The 16,958-nt window shown below is 41.1% G+C and overlaps 1 protein-coding gene across 1 annotated transcript in view; it reads right to left on the bottom strand.

The window, feature by feature from the left end:
* Nucleotides 1-2,764: 2,764 nt before the first annotated feature.
* Nucleotides 2,765-16,958, bottom strand: part of PLD1 (phospholipase D1) — a 120,838-nt gene continuing 106,644 nt past the window's right edge. The window contains exons 23-27 of the mRNA XM_015814930.1: nucleotides 12,577-12,626; nucleotides 11,511-11,645; nucleotides 7,820-7,973; nucleotides 5,736-5,850; nucleotides 2,765-3,008 (exon numbers count right to left, since the gene is read on the bottom strand). Coding sequence (XP_015670416.1) covers nucleotides 2,784-3,008; nucleotides 5,736-5,850; nucleotides 7,820-7,973; nucleotides 11,511-11,645; nucleotides 12,577-12,626 — 679 coding nt within the window. The 3' untranslated portion in view covers nucleotides 2,765-2,783. The remainder of the gene's footprint in view (nucleotides 3,009-5,735; nucleotides 5,851-7,819; nucleotides 7,974-11,510; nucleotides 11,646-12,576; nucleotides 12,627-16,958) is intronic.

Raw genomic sequence — 16,958 nt, forward strand, 5'->3', positions numbered from 1 at the left:
CAGATAACGGGGGGGGGGAAGGCATTAGGAAATAAGCACCAAGGTACCTGGGGCCTTGCAAGGGATTCCCGAGTGTTCCGCAATTGTTTTACCTCTCTCCTCTGCGCGAGAAAAACTTTTGCCGCCTAAATCTGAAATGAGTCCCTGGGGAGGGTGGGGCCTTGCTCTGCGCCTGCGCTCTTCACACGCCTCCTGCAGGACATGTTTGGTAAAGTTCCTGCATGCAGGCTGCCGCCAAGCAGAGGGAGTAGCACAGCTAAGGAAAAGGGTAAAAAAAAATGGCGGACGGCGTTGTTTGGCGACCCCTGTGAAATGGTCGTGCGACCCCAAATGGGGTCGCGACCCACAGGTTGAGAACCGCTGGTCTAAGCAAATGGTCCCAGGTGGTTTGCAAGTAGTAGGCAGCTAAGGGGCTGCTGTTGGGTGAGAAGGTTGTATGGGTGGTCAACAAGACATGGTACGAATTCCGCAGGGGTAGCTGCTTCTGGGCAAGGGAGGATGTGCAGATCGCTCATGAGGCACAGCATGAGCGCAGCAAGGCCAGGGGTGGCTGCTATTAAATGAGGGGAGACTGTGAACTACCTACCTGGGAGAATTAAATCTTCCCTGCCAGTTTCCCCATTGAGGTTGCTGGCAGGGAAGATTGAAATGGTAATCATATGATTGTGGGATGCTGCAACCGTTGCAAAGCGCAAGATGGTTGCCAATTGCCCAGATGGCAGTCAGGTGACCTTTCAAGGACCAGTTGTAAGCATCACTCATTCAGCATAGTCATAACTTCAAGCAGTTGTTAACCATAAGAAGATAATGCCATAAGTTAATGCATGGCCCCAAATTAGTCTGTAACCATAAGAAGATAATGCCATAAGTTAATGCATGGCCCCAAATTAGTCAGGATATATAACTGTATGGTCTTGCTATTACGTCACAGTGTAAGGCTTCAGACAACTTTTTGCAAGATAGGATCTGGAAAAAATGGATGAAATTTTACTACAGTTTTCCTGCCTATCTCAAATTCTGGTAAGTAGGCCTAATTTATTTACTTTTTATTTATTTATATTTCCTATTTCTAAGCCACTCATCTCCCTCCGAGAGGAGCTCTCTTTACTTAAACACTGCTAGCCTTTTAATACAGCATATGTTCTCATGTACTTTCTACGACATTTAGAAACAGGAATTTGGAAACAGGACAACAATTTATATCTGTTTGGTCATTTAGCTCAGTTTTGTTTATTTTGATTGGCCATGCTGGTTGGAGATGAAGGGAATATGATTCCTATCCCTCTCTTTTGCAGTTTTCAAAGTCTTTCCAATCACAACTGCCAAATTAGTGGCATAGATTCTTGCTGTCTCGGGACAGGAACACACCTAAATTATAATGTAAGACCCTTGCATCTGTGAAAAAAAAACAATAAACCTTGACCCATTGTTGCAGTGCTTAAAAATGTTCCGTAGCCTCTACCATAGATTATTTTAAAGTAAAAACAAAATAATAGAATAACAGAATTGGAAGGGACCTTGGAGGTCTTCTATCCAAACCCCTGCTTAAGCAGAAAAACCTATACCATTTCAGACAAATAACTGTCCAGTCTTTTTTTAAAAAGCTTCCAGTGATGGAGCACCCACAATTTCTGAAGGCAAGCTGTTCCACTAGTTAATAGTTCTCACTGTTAGGAAATTTCTCCTTAGTTCTTAGGTTGCTTCTCTCCTTGATTAATTTCCATCCATTGTTTCTTGTCTTGCCTTCTGGTGCTTTGGAAAATAATTGTGGCATAATTGTGGCAGCCCCTCAAAGGTTGGAACATTGAATGGTAGGCATACAAGAAATTCTTTGGCCATGTGTTTTTTAGCAGGAAGGGAAGAACTAATTGGTCCCTCTTGAAGAGAATAAAAAGATTTTTGCTAAATCATTACATAAATACACTTTTTTCGGCCATCAAGGACACAAAACAAATCTGGTGACTTACCAGTACACCTTCATCACTTATTGTTTCAACAAGACACAGGCAGGACAAATTATTTCTCCTGCTAAATTCAGCACTGAAAAAAAAATTCTATGCAAAACCTCTATAACTTACTCCAGAAGGAAAGATCACAGTTAAGCCCAAAGTGGCATCGTGCAGTGTTTCTCAGTAGTTGCTGTACTATTCGCAGAATTTAAAAAGGAATTATAAAGAAATACTCTATCTAACAAGTTCCAAAGACATAGACAACACTAAGAGCCTACAAAGGAGTCAAGGCATTGTCACTGTTACACGTGGATTTCTTCTAAAGTGGAAATGTAGATGCAGTTCACTTTGTCTGGAAAGATAATTTGTACATGCAGTAACCTTAGTTATCCTTGTGGAAAATCGATTATCCATTTTTGCACAGAATAAAAGATGGCTAGTATAAGCGGATATCTTATCCCAGTTACTTATAACGAAGACTTTGTAGGTTCTGTTTGAGATAACCATACATGTAGGGTAAGCATGCATGGGATATGGAAAGTGTCTTGAAGTATGACTGTAGACATTTAGAGAAAGTATCTTTCATTCCCCTCTTCCCTCTTTCCAGGTTGCTTGGATGACCCTGCTATCATTGAGAACATAACTTATCAATTATCTGCTATTTCAAACACTGTCTCTGCTAGGCTGTTACTTTCTCTAAAACCCTACCATCAAAAGGCACTTTTGGATTGGTGCAGCTTTTCCTTCTTATGGCAAAAAGTTCTTGTGAAACCAGAAGCCAAACCAGACCTGTGTTTTGTTTACTTAAAAACAAAAATTCAAGCTGATTTCTCCTTAAGTCCATGTCTCCATGGGCACTATGGATTCTTTTGTTCCAACAGAGGGAAGCAAATACTCTTCATCCAGGAAGCGAAAGGGAAACTGAACTAGAAATCCACGGATTTTCTTCAGTTCTTCAGCTGCTTTAGTGGGATTCTCGCAAGCAAGCTTTGGTTTATTGATGAAATCCCGCAGGTGAGTTAAGTTATTGACTTCATCGCTAGGTAGACATCGGAAAACCTAATTGAGAAGAGGAAGAGTGAAGAAAAAGGTGTGAGAACAGATTCTCTCTAAGGACATGTCTATACTAGAAACTTGCCCAACTGCTTAGTCATATTACCTCTGTTCATTGAATTTTAGAACTTTAACAAAGGATTTTCATAATCTCCAGCACACTGGGGTTTCCCTCCCCCAAGTTTTTTTGGAGACAAGTCAAGTTAATGTTTATATTTACATTCTGGTTGATGTTAGGACCTTAAACCGCTCCAGCTCTCTTTCACTTAAGAAGAAAATTATCACTGGTTTTTCACAAGCACTTGAAAGCAAAGCTGCCAGCTATAAATATACAGGTAATCCTTGACTTACGACCATAATTGAGCCCAATATTTCCATTGCTAAGCAAGGCAGTTGTTAAGTGAGTTGTGCCTCATGTTATGACTTTTTCTGACCCAGTTATTAAGCGAATCACTGCAATTGTTCAGCGAATCATTAAGCCGTCAAACAAATCTGGTGTCCCCCATTGACTTTGCTTGTTGGAAACCAACTGGGAAGGTCATGAATGGTGATCACATGACTCCAGGTCAGTACAACTGTCATAAATACATGCGCCCAACTATGGGGAGGCTACAGTGGCTGTAAGTGTGAAAACCGGTGATAAGTCACATTTTTCAGTGCTGTTGTACCTTTGAGCAGCCGTTAAACCAGGGGTAGGCAACCTTGGCTCTTTTATGACTCGTGGACTTCAACTCCCAGAATTCCTGAGCCAGCCATGCTGGCTCAGGAATTCTGGGAGTTGAAGTCCACGAGTCATAAAAGAGCCAAGGTTGCCTACCCCTGCATTAAACAAATGGTTGTAAGTCAACAACTACCTGTATATAGGTGAGAGAGAGCTTCTTTGGATCTATGGCTTAAGGATTGTTATTCTGATCAGGGAGTTTGGGATCATGCTACAGATATAACCCAATTGCTTCACTATATACCTAGGATAAAGGTAGGCAAGTTTTCAGGTGTTGGGTTTGTCTACGGAGATTCTCAGTCATCCAGGTCATGGTTGTCCCAAAGGTGCTTTTTCAAAGGCAACTGGACTTTCTTTGTTTTTCCTTGAAGATTTTTGCTTCTCATCCAAGAAACGTCTTTAGTTCTGATGAGAAGCAAAACGTCTTCAAGAAAAAAACTAAGAAAGTCCAGTTGCCTTTGAAAAAGCACCTTTGGGACAGGTGTTGGGTTGTAAAAAAGTAAACAAGCATGTTTTAAAATGGCCAGCCATCTTGCAGATTGCCAAATTTCACAAATGTCAAGGCTTTCATAACTGAGGCATGTCACACAAGAAAACTAAAACTAAAACCCCATGAGAACACAAGCATTTTGTAACATTGGGTGATCTTGCAAACTTTCAGTCAGTTGATTTTTTTTTTAAAGTTATATTTAGTTCTAAAGTTCTGGAGTCACCTTCAAGTGTTGCTGTGTGGGCATTCATAGCAATACCGCATCACTGGTCCCTAAATCAAGACATTCTCTATATGGATGTGAAATGCTTTTGGGACTTGATTCCAAAAGTTGGTGTGAGGTGAGCAGGAGCACATACATAGCTTAATATTTCCCTCTCTCCCCATGGTTCAGTGTCAGTGCTGCCATCCTACTTCGTCTCTCCACTGCTTTGCTGATGCCAGACTGCCATGAACCCTGGGGGGCAGGAGCTCTCAGGTGGGGAGGGGAAGAAAAGAAACAAACCACCCCAAGTGGCTGCTAGAGACATCGGATGACTGACCCCAAGGCCATAGTCTTGGGAATGGAATGCGAACTATTGCCGAGCCTACCAAACATTAGAACAGTGGTTCTCAACCTGTGGGTCGGGACCCCATTTGGGGTCGATCGACCATTTCACGGGGGTCGCCAAGCAAGGCTGTCCGCCATTTTTTTTGTCCGCCATTTTTTTGTCTGCCATTTTTTTTGTCCGCCATTTTTTCCCCCTTTTCCGGTGGGTGCCTTACCTCCCTTGGGCTGGGCCAGCTGGTGGTCGGCCTGCTCCGTCTCTGCCGCTTGCCAGCTACGCCTCGGCCGGCGCAGGGGGCGGAACCACGGAACCAGGGAAAGTCTTTGACTTACAACCGGTTGGGTAGTCCTCGACTTACGACCGGTTTAGTCCTCGACTTATGACCGGTTTAGTCCTCGACTTATGACCGGTTTAGTCCTCGACTTACGACCGGTTGGGGTCACGGCATTAAAAAGGTTGAGAACCACTGCATTAGAACTATTACCAAAACAATATGTTTGAATCTAACTGGATACTAGGGAAATAACGAGTAGGGGAGGGGAAGTAAGTTGGCAGCTTTCACGTGTAAATTTCAAATCTGGCTTTTTATGCTTTGTAACCACTTGCCTTAGTAAAAGTATTCCTTTCACTACAAATGCAGTCAAAGGCTCTTCTTGTATAAATGGCCAAGTTGGGACAAATCCGACACATAAACACACAAGTCAGGGACTTATTAATTAAAGCAAGGTTGGGTGACTTCTAAGAATTGGACAGCCCTATTCATGAATGCCAGAGTTGGAGATCTTCTAGTCCAACCCCCTTCTCAAGCAGGAGACCCTATACCGTTCCAGATAAGTGGCTGTCCAGTCTCCTCTTAAAACCTTCCAATGATGGAGCACCCACAACTTCTGAAGGCAAGCCATACCTTGCGTACAGCTTGCCTTCAATACGCATGCCTTTCAATAACAAGTGTGAAACAGAATTCCATACTTCACCTTCTCAAAAATAGTGGCATTGCGTGCTGCTGTTGTAACCCACACTTCTTTAAAGAATTTGTCACTTATGGGGTCCTGGATATCATTCAGATCTATTGAACTGCCAAGAACAACCCTGAAGAATTGGACAAGGGAAAAGGAAAAAAAAAGAAAAAGAAAATTGCACACAATTAAACTGGTAGACGTTGTTAATAGTGTGAACAATTTTGAAATTGGGAAGATGAAATACAATCCCACAGGGTGCTCATAAAATATAAGAACATTCTTCCAATAGAAAGCAAACCAAGAAGCTTCTTTGATGAGTAGTGAAACATTTTCAAGGGGGAAAAAAACCAAGAAAGTCCAGTTACCTTTTGAACAGCACCTTTGGGACAATCATCATCTGGATGACTGAGAATCTCCATAGATACATAATACTCCTTCCTCCTTCTATTTCCCATCCCTGTGAGATGGGTTGGGCTGAGAGGGAATGACTGGCTCAAGGTCACCCAACTGGCTTTCATATTTAAGGAGGGACTAGAATTCACAGTCTTCTGGTGATTGGCCCAAAGTCACCCAACCAGCTTTCATGCTTAAGAGGCAGTGTTAGGATTCAGCCAGTTCGCACCACTTCGGCAGAACCAGTAGCTATTTTTTTGTTGCCCAGGTCCAGAATGGACTTCCAGAAGCGGCATTCACACAGAGAACTGGTTGTTCACATATTTGAATCCCACCACTGTAAAGGGGGGAGTAGAACTCACAGTCTCTTGGTTTCTAGCCTGATAATAGAGTAGAGTAGAGTAGAGTAGAGTAGAGTAGAGTAGAGTAGAGTAGAGTAGAGTAGAGTAGAGTAGAGTAGATATTATTAGTCCAGCCCCCTGCTCAAGCAGGAGATCTTATACCCTTTTAGACAAGTGACTGTCCAGTCTCTTCTTAAAAATCTCCAGTGATGGAGCACCCACAACGTCTGAAGGCAAGCTTATTATATTAACCACTAGACCAGGGGTAGGCAACCTTGGCTCTTTTAGCCAAGGTTGCCTACCCCTGCACTAGACCAAACCGGGTCTTTTGTAGCTCATATGGTGCTATGAGGTAAATACAAATGAGGTGGAGTTATGTGTTGCAATGCACCTTTCAATGTTTGCTTTCCCAACCTGCCTTCTGCAAATGCCTGTGACTTTCTTGACTGACATTCATGGTAGGTGGTGGGAAAGGCCTGGATTTTAGAGTGTCTGCAATGTGTGTTCACTTTGTGGCAGCTACTCTGCTGCTTATCTGCCCAGTTAGACAGCAGGGGTAAATTAAGAAGGTCTGTTAATTATATTTCCCACACTGACAGTGGCAGCTTTAATTCTGAACAATTTTTTGAAGGAAGAACTTTGAACAAGCAGGCAATTATTATAAAGGCAATTAAACCTCTCCCCCTCAAAATAGGGAGAAGGAAGGCACGGTTACTGCAAATGACTTTGAAGCTGAATAAATGATGAGATGTTGTAAAATGAAAAGAGGAAAGGTTAAACCATTAATCCAGGTTATGGTTTAATGGGTAGAAGGCTCCCTTTATCAGGACAGACTACTGTACAGTCTATCTTGTCCAATCATTATAAGTATATGCTGAGTGCCAAACCCCAAATTTCGATCAAGTGACCATTGAGATGCTGCAATGGTCATAAGTGTGAGGATTAGTGGTAAGTTACTTTTTTTCAGCTCTGTTGAAAGCTCGAACAGTCGCTAAACAAATGGTTGCAAGCTGAGGACCACTTTAATACATGTCTATGGAGATGCTTAATCATTCAGGTCATGGTTGTCCCAAAGGTTCAGAACTCAAGAAGCTTCTTGGGGAAGAAGTGAAACTTTTTGAAAGAACCCCTCCCCCCCAAGTCCAGTTGCCTTTTGGAAAAGCACCTTAACACATATACCTACAGCTGCAATCATTTACCATTAAACTGAGAATAGGCCCCACTGAACTAAATAGAAGACCTGGCTGAATAGAAAAACATAGGATTGTCTATTCTGTGGATTCTAAGGCAATCAAATGACTGGAAATCCTTTTTAGATTGGCTTTATTCCTACTTTTCTTGAAGCAGTTTTGTCAACCGTGGTACCTAAAACATTGAAGGCGAAGAGATTGGGCAAATCTTCCTGCTTTGTAGTCTTCCCCATCCATCACTGAAGCAACCGTGTCGGTATCCTCCACAATGACAGCCATTTCACTGTCTCTTTTCCCCAACATGCTTCTGTCATTGATGTTTGCGGAGCCTGTAACGACACAGCATTGGCAAAGTTGCAAATGCAAGGGATAAATAAATAACTATTTTAAAAATAACTCAGAGGACCCTAACTGGATCCAATGTCCTATGTTTCGAACTCTACCATAATCTACCCAATCATCGAGTTTGATCCACGGTAATAAAAAAAAAGCTCTAAAATAATACAATAAATAAATGTAAGAAAATGTTAGGTCTTATTTCGTTAGGTAACTAATAGCTGATCTGGAGGACTGTATACATTTTATACAAAAATAAATAAAAAAATATAGCTTTTATGAGCAAATTTCTAGAACCAGTGATGGCTTTCAAATTTGGGATTTGATGAATTTTGGTCTAGTATGGAGTCTGGGACAAAAATGGCCATGATAGCATTATGGTAAAAATTAGATGGGGAATATGTTATGGTGGGTTCTGCTGGATCTCTAAGTAGTATAGATACCACAGTGCAAGAATTAAAAATTTGTGGTCCTCAGTTGTTCCTGAACTTTGATCGTAACCAACATTTCTGGTTAATGGGAGTTGCAGTCCAACTTCTGTATGTCACACCTGTTGTCATAGGTCAGGGGTAGGCAACCTTGGCTCTTTTATGACTCGTGGACTTCAACTCCCAGAATTCCTGAGCCAGCCATGCTGGCTCAGGAATTCTGGGAGTTGAAGTCCACGAGTCATAAAAGAGCCAAGATTGCCTACCCCGTCATAGGTCATGGAATCCTTCTGGGCACCTTGAACCTAAAGCTCATCTATAATCAGATGAATAAATTTTGAGTAAGCAACTGTATTAAGTGCAAGAAAATCTACTGTTCCGTTGCTTAACTGGATCTAAACGCAGGGTGCTCAAGAAAGAGGCCCAAAACCAAATTGTTACTTTTTTCTTTGTTGAGAAAAAGTAATTTATTGGGGTTTTTTTTTTGCAGTGCAAATCTAATGATAACACTTTTCTTTCCTTTACAGGAATTTTCTAGTCTTTGCATACTGGAGGAAAAGGGATCTTAATCATGGAAAGACAGCAAATTAACTGCAACGAATCAGGGCAGGAGAGGTGAACCTTTTCTGGCATTTTCTGCTTCAAATACCAAAATAATCTGAAAGGGTTTGCTTATTATGCATTGAGGAGGACCTGCTCTATGCTATTCTGTCTTTTGCCAGCCTCAGATGCATCTCTTATGTCTTGTGGACCACATTTCCTTAATTCAGAATAGTAGACATACTGGACAATATTTTCTATCTTTTTTGCTTAGTTAGCTTTCAGCCCAGCTATGGATTTAGGGTACCCATTAGGGCCTGTTTAAAATCTTCCTTTACTGGCAGATGGGAGAGAGAAGGCTGGATCTTCTTGTCAATCTGTGCATATGTGTGCATATCAATCAATCCATTGCTCTTTCATAAAAAAAGGAAAGAAAAAAAAGGTGTAGATAGCAGATTGAAGTTGAAGGTTGATGAAGACAGGCTTTATGTCAAAGGTACTGCTTAGTATAAAAGAGTCAAAGCCACGTAAAGTAATATCCAAGACAATTTGTTTTTTTTATTAATCATTTGACCATATTGAAAAGCTATAAAAGCAATACAAAGAAAAAGAGGACATATTGATAATATACTGTTTGCCCTGCTTAAGTCATTAAAAATCCAAGAACTATTGGGACATCAAGAATAAATTATTACACATATTGCAGGGAACATACTTGTACACAGCTAGGGGGGGGGCTCTGTTTTTATATAAAAAGATTAAGAGAGTGGATCAAATAGAACATAACTGCAGGGCAATGATATATTATCAATATATCCTACTTTCCTATTGTTTTTACAACTACTTGATATGGACAAAGGACTAATCAATAAACCAATTGAACTGAATTAGAATAGCAATGTCACAAAAAAGTCCCTGTGTGTGTGTGTGTGTGTAGAAATACCAACAACTTTATAAATCCCAGCCTACAAAAGAAGGCTAAATAATTCTCAGTTCATATCAGGAAAAAAATAAGATTTATTTCTTCAGTAATTCCACAGGATTTCTGCAGAGTAGATCTATACATTATTGTGTCAACAACTCCGCCAGAAAGACTATTTCAGTTGAAAACTGTTGAAACACAGGAAATGCAGGGCCAGTTTTAAGTATGTAAGGGTTGGCTCAGTGTTGAAGGCATTTATTCTTCTCCAGAGATACAGTAAAACAAGAAGATATTTCACCTATTAGGCATTTTGTTTTAAAATGTCAGCTTTCTTTTTTTTTTATGTGCTATCCTATGCCTTTAAGCCAGAAGAATCTACTTTGGGGAATACAGTTTGTTCTGGATAAATGTATTGTATAACTATGGCTATTGGATTTTTCTCTTTGTAGACCAATACAACCATTGTTGCTTGGTATTAATTTTGTTTTGTTTCTTCATGTCCTCCTCCTGAACTAATGTGCTTCTAATGTACCTACCTTAGGCTGACTGCTTCCTAAATTTAATTATGCAATTACTTATTGTAAAAAAAACCCCAAGATGGTTTACAATTTAAAAAAATCCCAAGAAAGCAATAATGTAACTAGTTTAACTTAACTACTGAAGCTCAAATATTTTGGCCACCTATTAAAAAGAGAGGACTCATTGGAAAAGACTCTGGGTGATGTTGGGAAAGATTGAAGGCAAAAGGAGAAGGGGACGACAGAGGATGAGATGATTAAATAGTGTCATTGACACAACGTACATGAATTTGGGCAAACTCAGGGAGAAAGTAGAGGATAGTGGGGCCTGGTGTGCTATGGTCCATGGGGTCGCGAAAAGTCAGACATGACTTAGTGACTGAACAAAACCTAATTACTTGTACATAAGACAGCCTTAATATCATGGGTGCCCATATTCTGCAGAATTCTCCAATCCTTTTTGAAAATCAGAAGCTGGACGGCATTCCTCATCTTTGGTGGGTGTCCAGAGACACAGGATACTGAAAAATTATGCACCCCCCCCATGCTTCATTTCTAACAGGATGGGGAACCCAAGAAATGCATATATCAGGTCAAATCTGGGCAGGAATGATGCTCTTAAAGTTATTCAGACTCTGAGCTATGTAGGGATTTAAACATGATAGGCAAACTTGGAACCAGCATAGCAACAGCAGGAGGTATCTACTGATGTGGAATTCAAGTGATATAAATCCTAAATTCTATGTTTAGGGGTACGTGACACACCCACGTTCAGATCTGCATCACCTATTCAATTTGGAGAAAGATTGAATTGACAAATCAATCATCCATTTCAATGACTGATTCAAAGAGTGAGTCATTCAAACTGCCCTCTAAATCAGGGGTCCTCAACCTTGGCAACTTTAAGACTTGTGGACTTCAACTCCCAAAATTCCCCAGCCAGCTGTGCTGGCTGAGGAATTCTGGGAGTTGAAGTCCACAAGTCTTAAAGTTGCCAAGGTTGGAGACCCCTGCTCTAAATGAAACTCCGAATTGGCCCCATGGCCCCCTTGAAATCTGCAGAGATATATGGCAGGGATGGTCAACTCCCAAACACTGGTACTTAGCACATTTCTCCCTTACCTATAATGACTGTGTTGTCATCAGCAACCAGCAGCTTGCTGTGGACATAGATCAGTTCAGTAATGAGTTTCCCATCCAGCTCGGCATAGTTGCGAAGTCCACAGAATGAAATGTAATTAATCCACTGATCTCCAACTGAAGGGTTACCATTAAGAAATGGAGGATGAAAGATAGAAGAGGAAAAAAAAGAACAGAAAAACTTTAGGACTTTAAAAAGTAGAAGAAATGAAAACAGGAAGTTTTACAGGTTGTTGTTTTTTTTACAGTATTTAAATGACAGAAATGTGGGTTTGGGTTAATTGTTAAGAATACATTTCTTGACAGTAATAGCCCGTTAAGCCAATTACCTAGGGAGACCTGCCTACTGTCACTTCAGATAAATCATACTTAATTACTATAATTCCAGGCTAGCATGATCTCTAGCAATGATTGTTAGAATTATGGGACATAGCATCAGATTGATGGAAGATGTGTTGGAGGGCAGGACAGCAACTCTGGATTTTCTGCATCAAGTTATAATATAGTTAGATTAGATAACATTCAACCCCACTAATCCTATATTCTATAACTACAGTAGAAAAAAGAACGTGTAACATGGGTGCAAACATCTATATCTGAAAAGTGGATTTATGCGTCTAAATGGGCATTTTTATTCTGTCATTCAGCTAATGTCTACCAAAGGGGGAAAAAATGACTACCTAGCAGTTTTGGCATAAATCCAAATTTCAACTCCCCAGATCCTTATGACTGAGCCTAGGGAGTTGGCTTGCTGGAATGACATCAAGTAAAATCAGGAGAAGCAGCTCATTTAAAATCACATGCAAAGGGATGCATAAGATAGCAGGGCTTTTTTTTCTTCCCAGACACCCAGATGTTGTTTTGCTAGTTTGTTTTCATTATTTTTTGAAGATTTCCCTGACACAATTGAAGCCTCCTACATTAGCAATTACATAATCCTGAAATTATTCCAGCTACTATGTGCTTTATGGCAGATCAATCAAGGTTTGGTTGGTGCACTCAAGACCCAATGTTGAGGGGAACACAGAGACCCAAGCAAAGGACTTACTTTCAGCTTTCAGCTGTCCCAAGATTGAATTTTCTCCTCTGCACATGGTCCTGGAAAAATTAAAGTCACCATTACATTTACAAAAGAGCAACATGTGAATGAGTTTATAAGAATGTATTTAGCTGAAATCATCAGATACATCTCTCTCTCTCTCTCTCTCTCTCTCTCTCTCTCTCTCTCTCTCTCTGTTGTCTGTCTGTCTGTCTGTCAGTCTGTCTCTCTAACATCTGTCTATCTATCTATCTATCTATCTATCTATCTATCTATCTATCTATCTATCTATCTCAGTGGTTCTCAACCTTTTTAATGCCGCGACCCCAACCGGTCGTAAGTCGAGGACTAAACCGGTCGTAAGTCGAGGACTAAACCGGTCGTAAGTCGAGGACTACCCAACCGGTCGTAAGTCGAGGACTTTCCCTGCCCGGGAGCGCCGCGCATGCGTGGTTCCGCCCCCTGCACCGGCCGAGGCGTAGCTGGCAAGCGGCAGAGACGGAGCAGGCCGACCACCAGCTGGCCCAGCCCAAGGGAGGTAAGGCACCTGCCGGAAAAGGGGGAAAAAATGGACAAAAAAAATGGCGGACAGCCTTGCTTGGCGACCCCCATGAAATGGTCGATCGACCCCAAATGGGGTCCCGACCCACAGGTTGAGAACCACTGATCTATCTATCTATCTATCTGCAGTTCCAAAAGTTGCACTGAGAAGAGAGATCATGAGGTCCAGAAAACATTGAACAACCTTAAGTTGCAGAAGGCCAAGAAAATGTTTTTGCTTTCTCTAAGTCTTAAAGGAAGTCAGCAGTCTGAAGCCTCGGGCTCTTCTCTGTGCAACCTGAAATCTGAAGCCTTAAGGCTATGTTCTACTGTATATGAATTCAGGTTACAGAGCTCCTTTTGAAAGTCAGGGGGGGGGGAAGCAAAGAAAACAACAGTGTTGTCCAATACCTGGCTGACTTCAGCTGATCTAGAAAAGCTAAGCAATGGGAGATCATCATCTAATAACGGAGCAGTAGGCTGAACTGGGAAATCAATAAGATATCCTTGAAGAAAGCAAGGTCAGCCATTTCTCTTGCCAAGAAAACTATATGGTTGTGTCTATGACAGAGTTCCCCAACCTTTCTGGGATTGGAGGCCCGGATGGGGGGGGAAGGGAAAAAGAGGGGATGGTTTTGTGGGACCGGTAGTGGGCCATGGCCCACAGGTTGGGGATCCCTGGTCTATGACATTAGCAGGAGTTGAGATCAACCTGATGAAAATGCTACTTTTTATGCAACAGCTCCTGTGACTTGTCAACCATACAGTGAACTTAAGACTTGTCCTCAATAACTTATTTGAAGAAAGCTTTCTGACTGTGTCTCAGAACTGTTGGACATATTTGTATGGAGGAAAATTAAATATGAGCACAGGCTATATGTGGATTTCCAGATATAGAACTGGAAAATTCCCATCATGGTCAACAGCAACATAGTTTGGAAAATTCCCATCATGGTCAACAGGACAGTAGTTTGGAAAAAAGACTATAGGACACCTGGACAAATAGGTGCCTGGACTGGGAAAATAAGGGAGCTTCTTGTGCTTCTAAATAAATATATGTATGCCACCCTAAATAGGAATCACTGTACAGATTTTCCAAGCCTGGCATGTTTCCACCTTAGAAGTTCTTCAAGGCAACAAGGTAGACACAAAAGACCCTCTTTGAACACAATTGTAAATGGGCAGTACTAAAGCATGTCCTATACCAGATTTGGTCTACTGAACGATACCAATATGTAAGACATAGAACATACAACATGGAATAGGGTTGGAAGGGACTTTGGAGGTCTTCTAGTCCAACCCCCTGCTCAAACAGGAGACCCTAATATCATTCTGGACAAATAGTTGTCCAGTGTCTTTTTGAAAACCTCCCACAACTTCTGAAAGCAACCCGTTTCACTAATTCATTGTTCCCACTGTCAGGAAATCTCTTTAGTCCTAGGCTGGTCTCTCTTTAATGTTTTTTTTACACCTGTTACTTGTTATCCTGTCCTTGGGTGCTTTCAAGAATAGGCTGACCCCTTCTTTTCTGTAATAGCCCCTCAAATATTGGAAGACTGCTCTCATATCAACCCCAGTTCTTCTCTTTGCTAGACTAGACATATATAGTTGCCTCAATCATTTTGAAAATCAGCATTAAAAATATACATGCCCCTATGTATCACTTAATTTATTTTGAAGTAGATATCTGTAAAACAAAGAGGTAGGCTGCCCCACCCACAATCACAATACACAATGGGAAAAGGAAAGAAGAAAGATGAATTAAAAAGGCAGAAAAGGCATTCTAGATTTTCTTGGCGAGGCACAACCCCAAACTCAGTGCTCCCTCTGCTGACTCTTTAGCAGAAATACATAATAAAATGAGCTTTGTTCAGCTCTGAGGTCTAACACTGACCCTGTTGGATTGCTGGCAAGAGGAAATGGGGTTGAAGATGCTTAAAGTGATTCAAAAACTTATTATAAAACATTGTTTTATAGTGGTTTACATCACTTATTTTATAAACTGAATTTCCACTTCAGGGCTTGGACTGGTGAAGTCCCTGAGATGTTTGTGTTGTTTCCAATGGTATTGTTGTCCATCATAGCTGCACAGTTCCCTGCCAGCTCTCCATCACCTTTCCTCCCCAACTGGATGGGACATAGCTGGGTCCCTGAGTAGTTTTCTATGAAAGCATCACTCAGACCAACACCTATTTAGCTTCAACTATATTGCTGCTTTATGTGAAACTACTCCTTCTCACTGCTGCTGCTGCTGCTGCTGCTGCTGCTGCTGCTGCTGCTGCTGCTGCTGCTGCTGCTGCTGCTAATAATAATAATAATAATAATAATAATAATAATAATAATAATAATAATAATAATAATAAAGTTGGAAGGGACCTTGAAGGTCATCTAGTCCAACCCCCTGCTCAGGCAGGAAACCCTATACCATTTCGGACAAATGGCTGTCCAGTCTCTTCTTAAAAACTTCCAGTGTTGGAGCATTCACCGCTTCTGGAGGCAGGTTGTTCCACTGGTTAATTGTTCTAACTGTCAGGAAGTTTCTCCTTAGTTCTAGATTGCTTCTCTCCTTGATTAGTTTTCACCCACTGCTTCTTGTCCTGCCTCCAGGCGCTTTGGAAAATAGCTTGACTCCCTCTTCTTTATGGCAGCCCCTGAGATATTGGAACACTGCTATCATGTCCCCCCTCGTCCTTCTCTTCATTAAACTAGACATACCCAATTCCAGCAGCCGTTCCTTATATGCTTTAGCTTCCAGTCCCCTAATCATCTTTGTTACTCTTCTCTGTACTCTTTCTAAAGTCTCAACATCTTTTTTACATCGCGGTGACCAAAACTGGATGCAGTATTCCAAGTGTGGCCTTACCAAGGCATTGTAAAGTGGTATTAACACTTCACGTGATCTTGATTCTATCCCTCTGTTAATGCAGCCTAGCACTGTGTTGGCCTTTTTGGCAGTTGCAGCACACTGCTGGCTCATATTTAGGTGATTGTCCACTAGGACTCAGAGGTCCCTCTCACAGTTACTACTATTGAGCAAGGTGCCACCTATGCTGTACTTGTGCATTTGGTTTTTCTTGCCTAAATGTAGAACCTTGCTTTTTTCACCATTGAATTTCATTTTGTTAGATAGTGCCCAGTGTTCAAGTTTGTCCAGATCCTTCTGTATCTTAAGCCTGTCTTCTGGAGTGTTGGCTATTCCTGCCAGCTTGGTGTCGTCTGCAAATTTGATGAGTTCCCCATCTATCCCCCCATCTATCCCCTCATCATCTTTAGGATTATCACTGTGATAATCCTAAAGATGGGACCTTTTTCTTTGAATGCCTGCTCAAAATGCCAGTTTTCGAGTCAAATGAACCCCAATAACAGCCTCGTTTTGACACACAGAGAATAACACCTGTGTATGATTTGACTACAAGAAATACTTCATGAGCATATGTTCTCTACTTATTCTGAATATTTAAAGGTTGGGTAGAGGGCCCAATTTTAGTCTGCCATCATATCCAGGACATGTTTAGCCTTAGTACTACATTAATCCAATTTTACAGCTTCATACAATAAACTGAACCATCAGTAAACATAACATAATATGCTAAGCCAAATATTTTTTCTTAAGGTTAATGCTATCCAAACTAAACATGCTGCATAAATGAATCTTTTAGATCCTCACCTAACTATTTTATGTGAATGTAACCAGAGTCAGAGAATCGGATATATGTTAACTTTGACATCACTTTTTACTTCCTTTCTCCTTCCTTTTCCTTCCATGTTGCCAATGGAAACTCAGTAGGATAGGGCCCTACTATGAATCTAGAAACTGCCAACATTTACTGTATCTAAACCGTAAACAAATA

This window comes from Protobothrops mucrosquamatus, unplaced genomic scaffold (genome assembly GCF_001527695.2).
Source record: "Protobothrops mucrosquamatus isolate PMUCROS unplaced genomic scaffold, P.Mucros_1.0 scaffold298, whole genome shotgun sequence".
NCBI classification, from domain to species: domain Eukaryota; kingdom Metazoa; phylum Chordata; class Lepidosauria; order Squamata; family Viperidae; genus Protobothrops; species Protobothrops mucrosquamatus.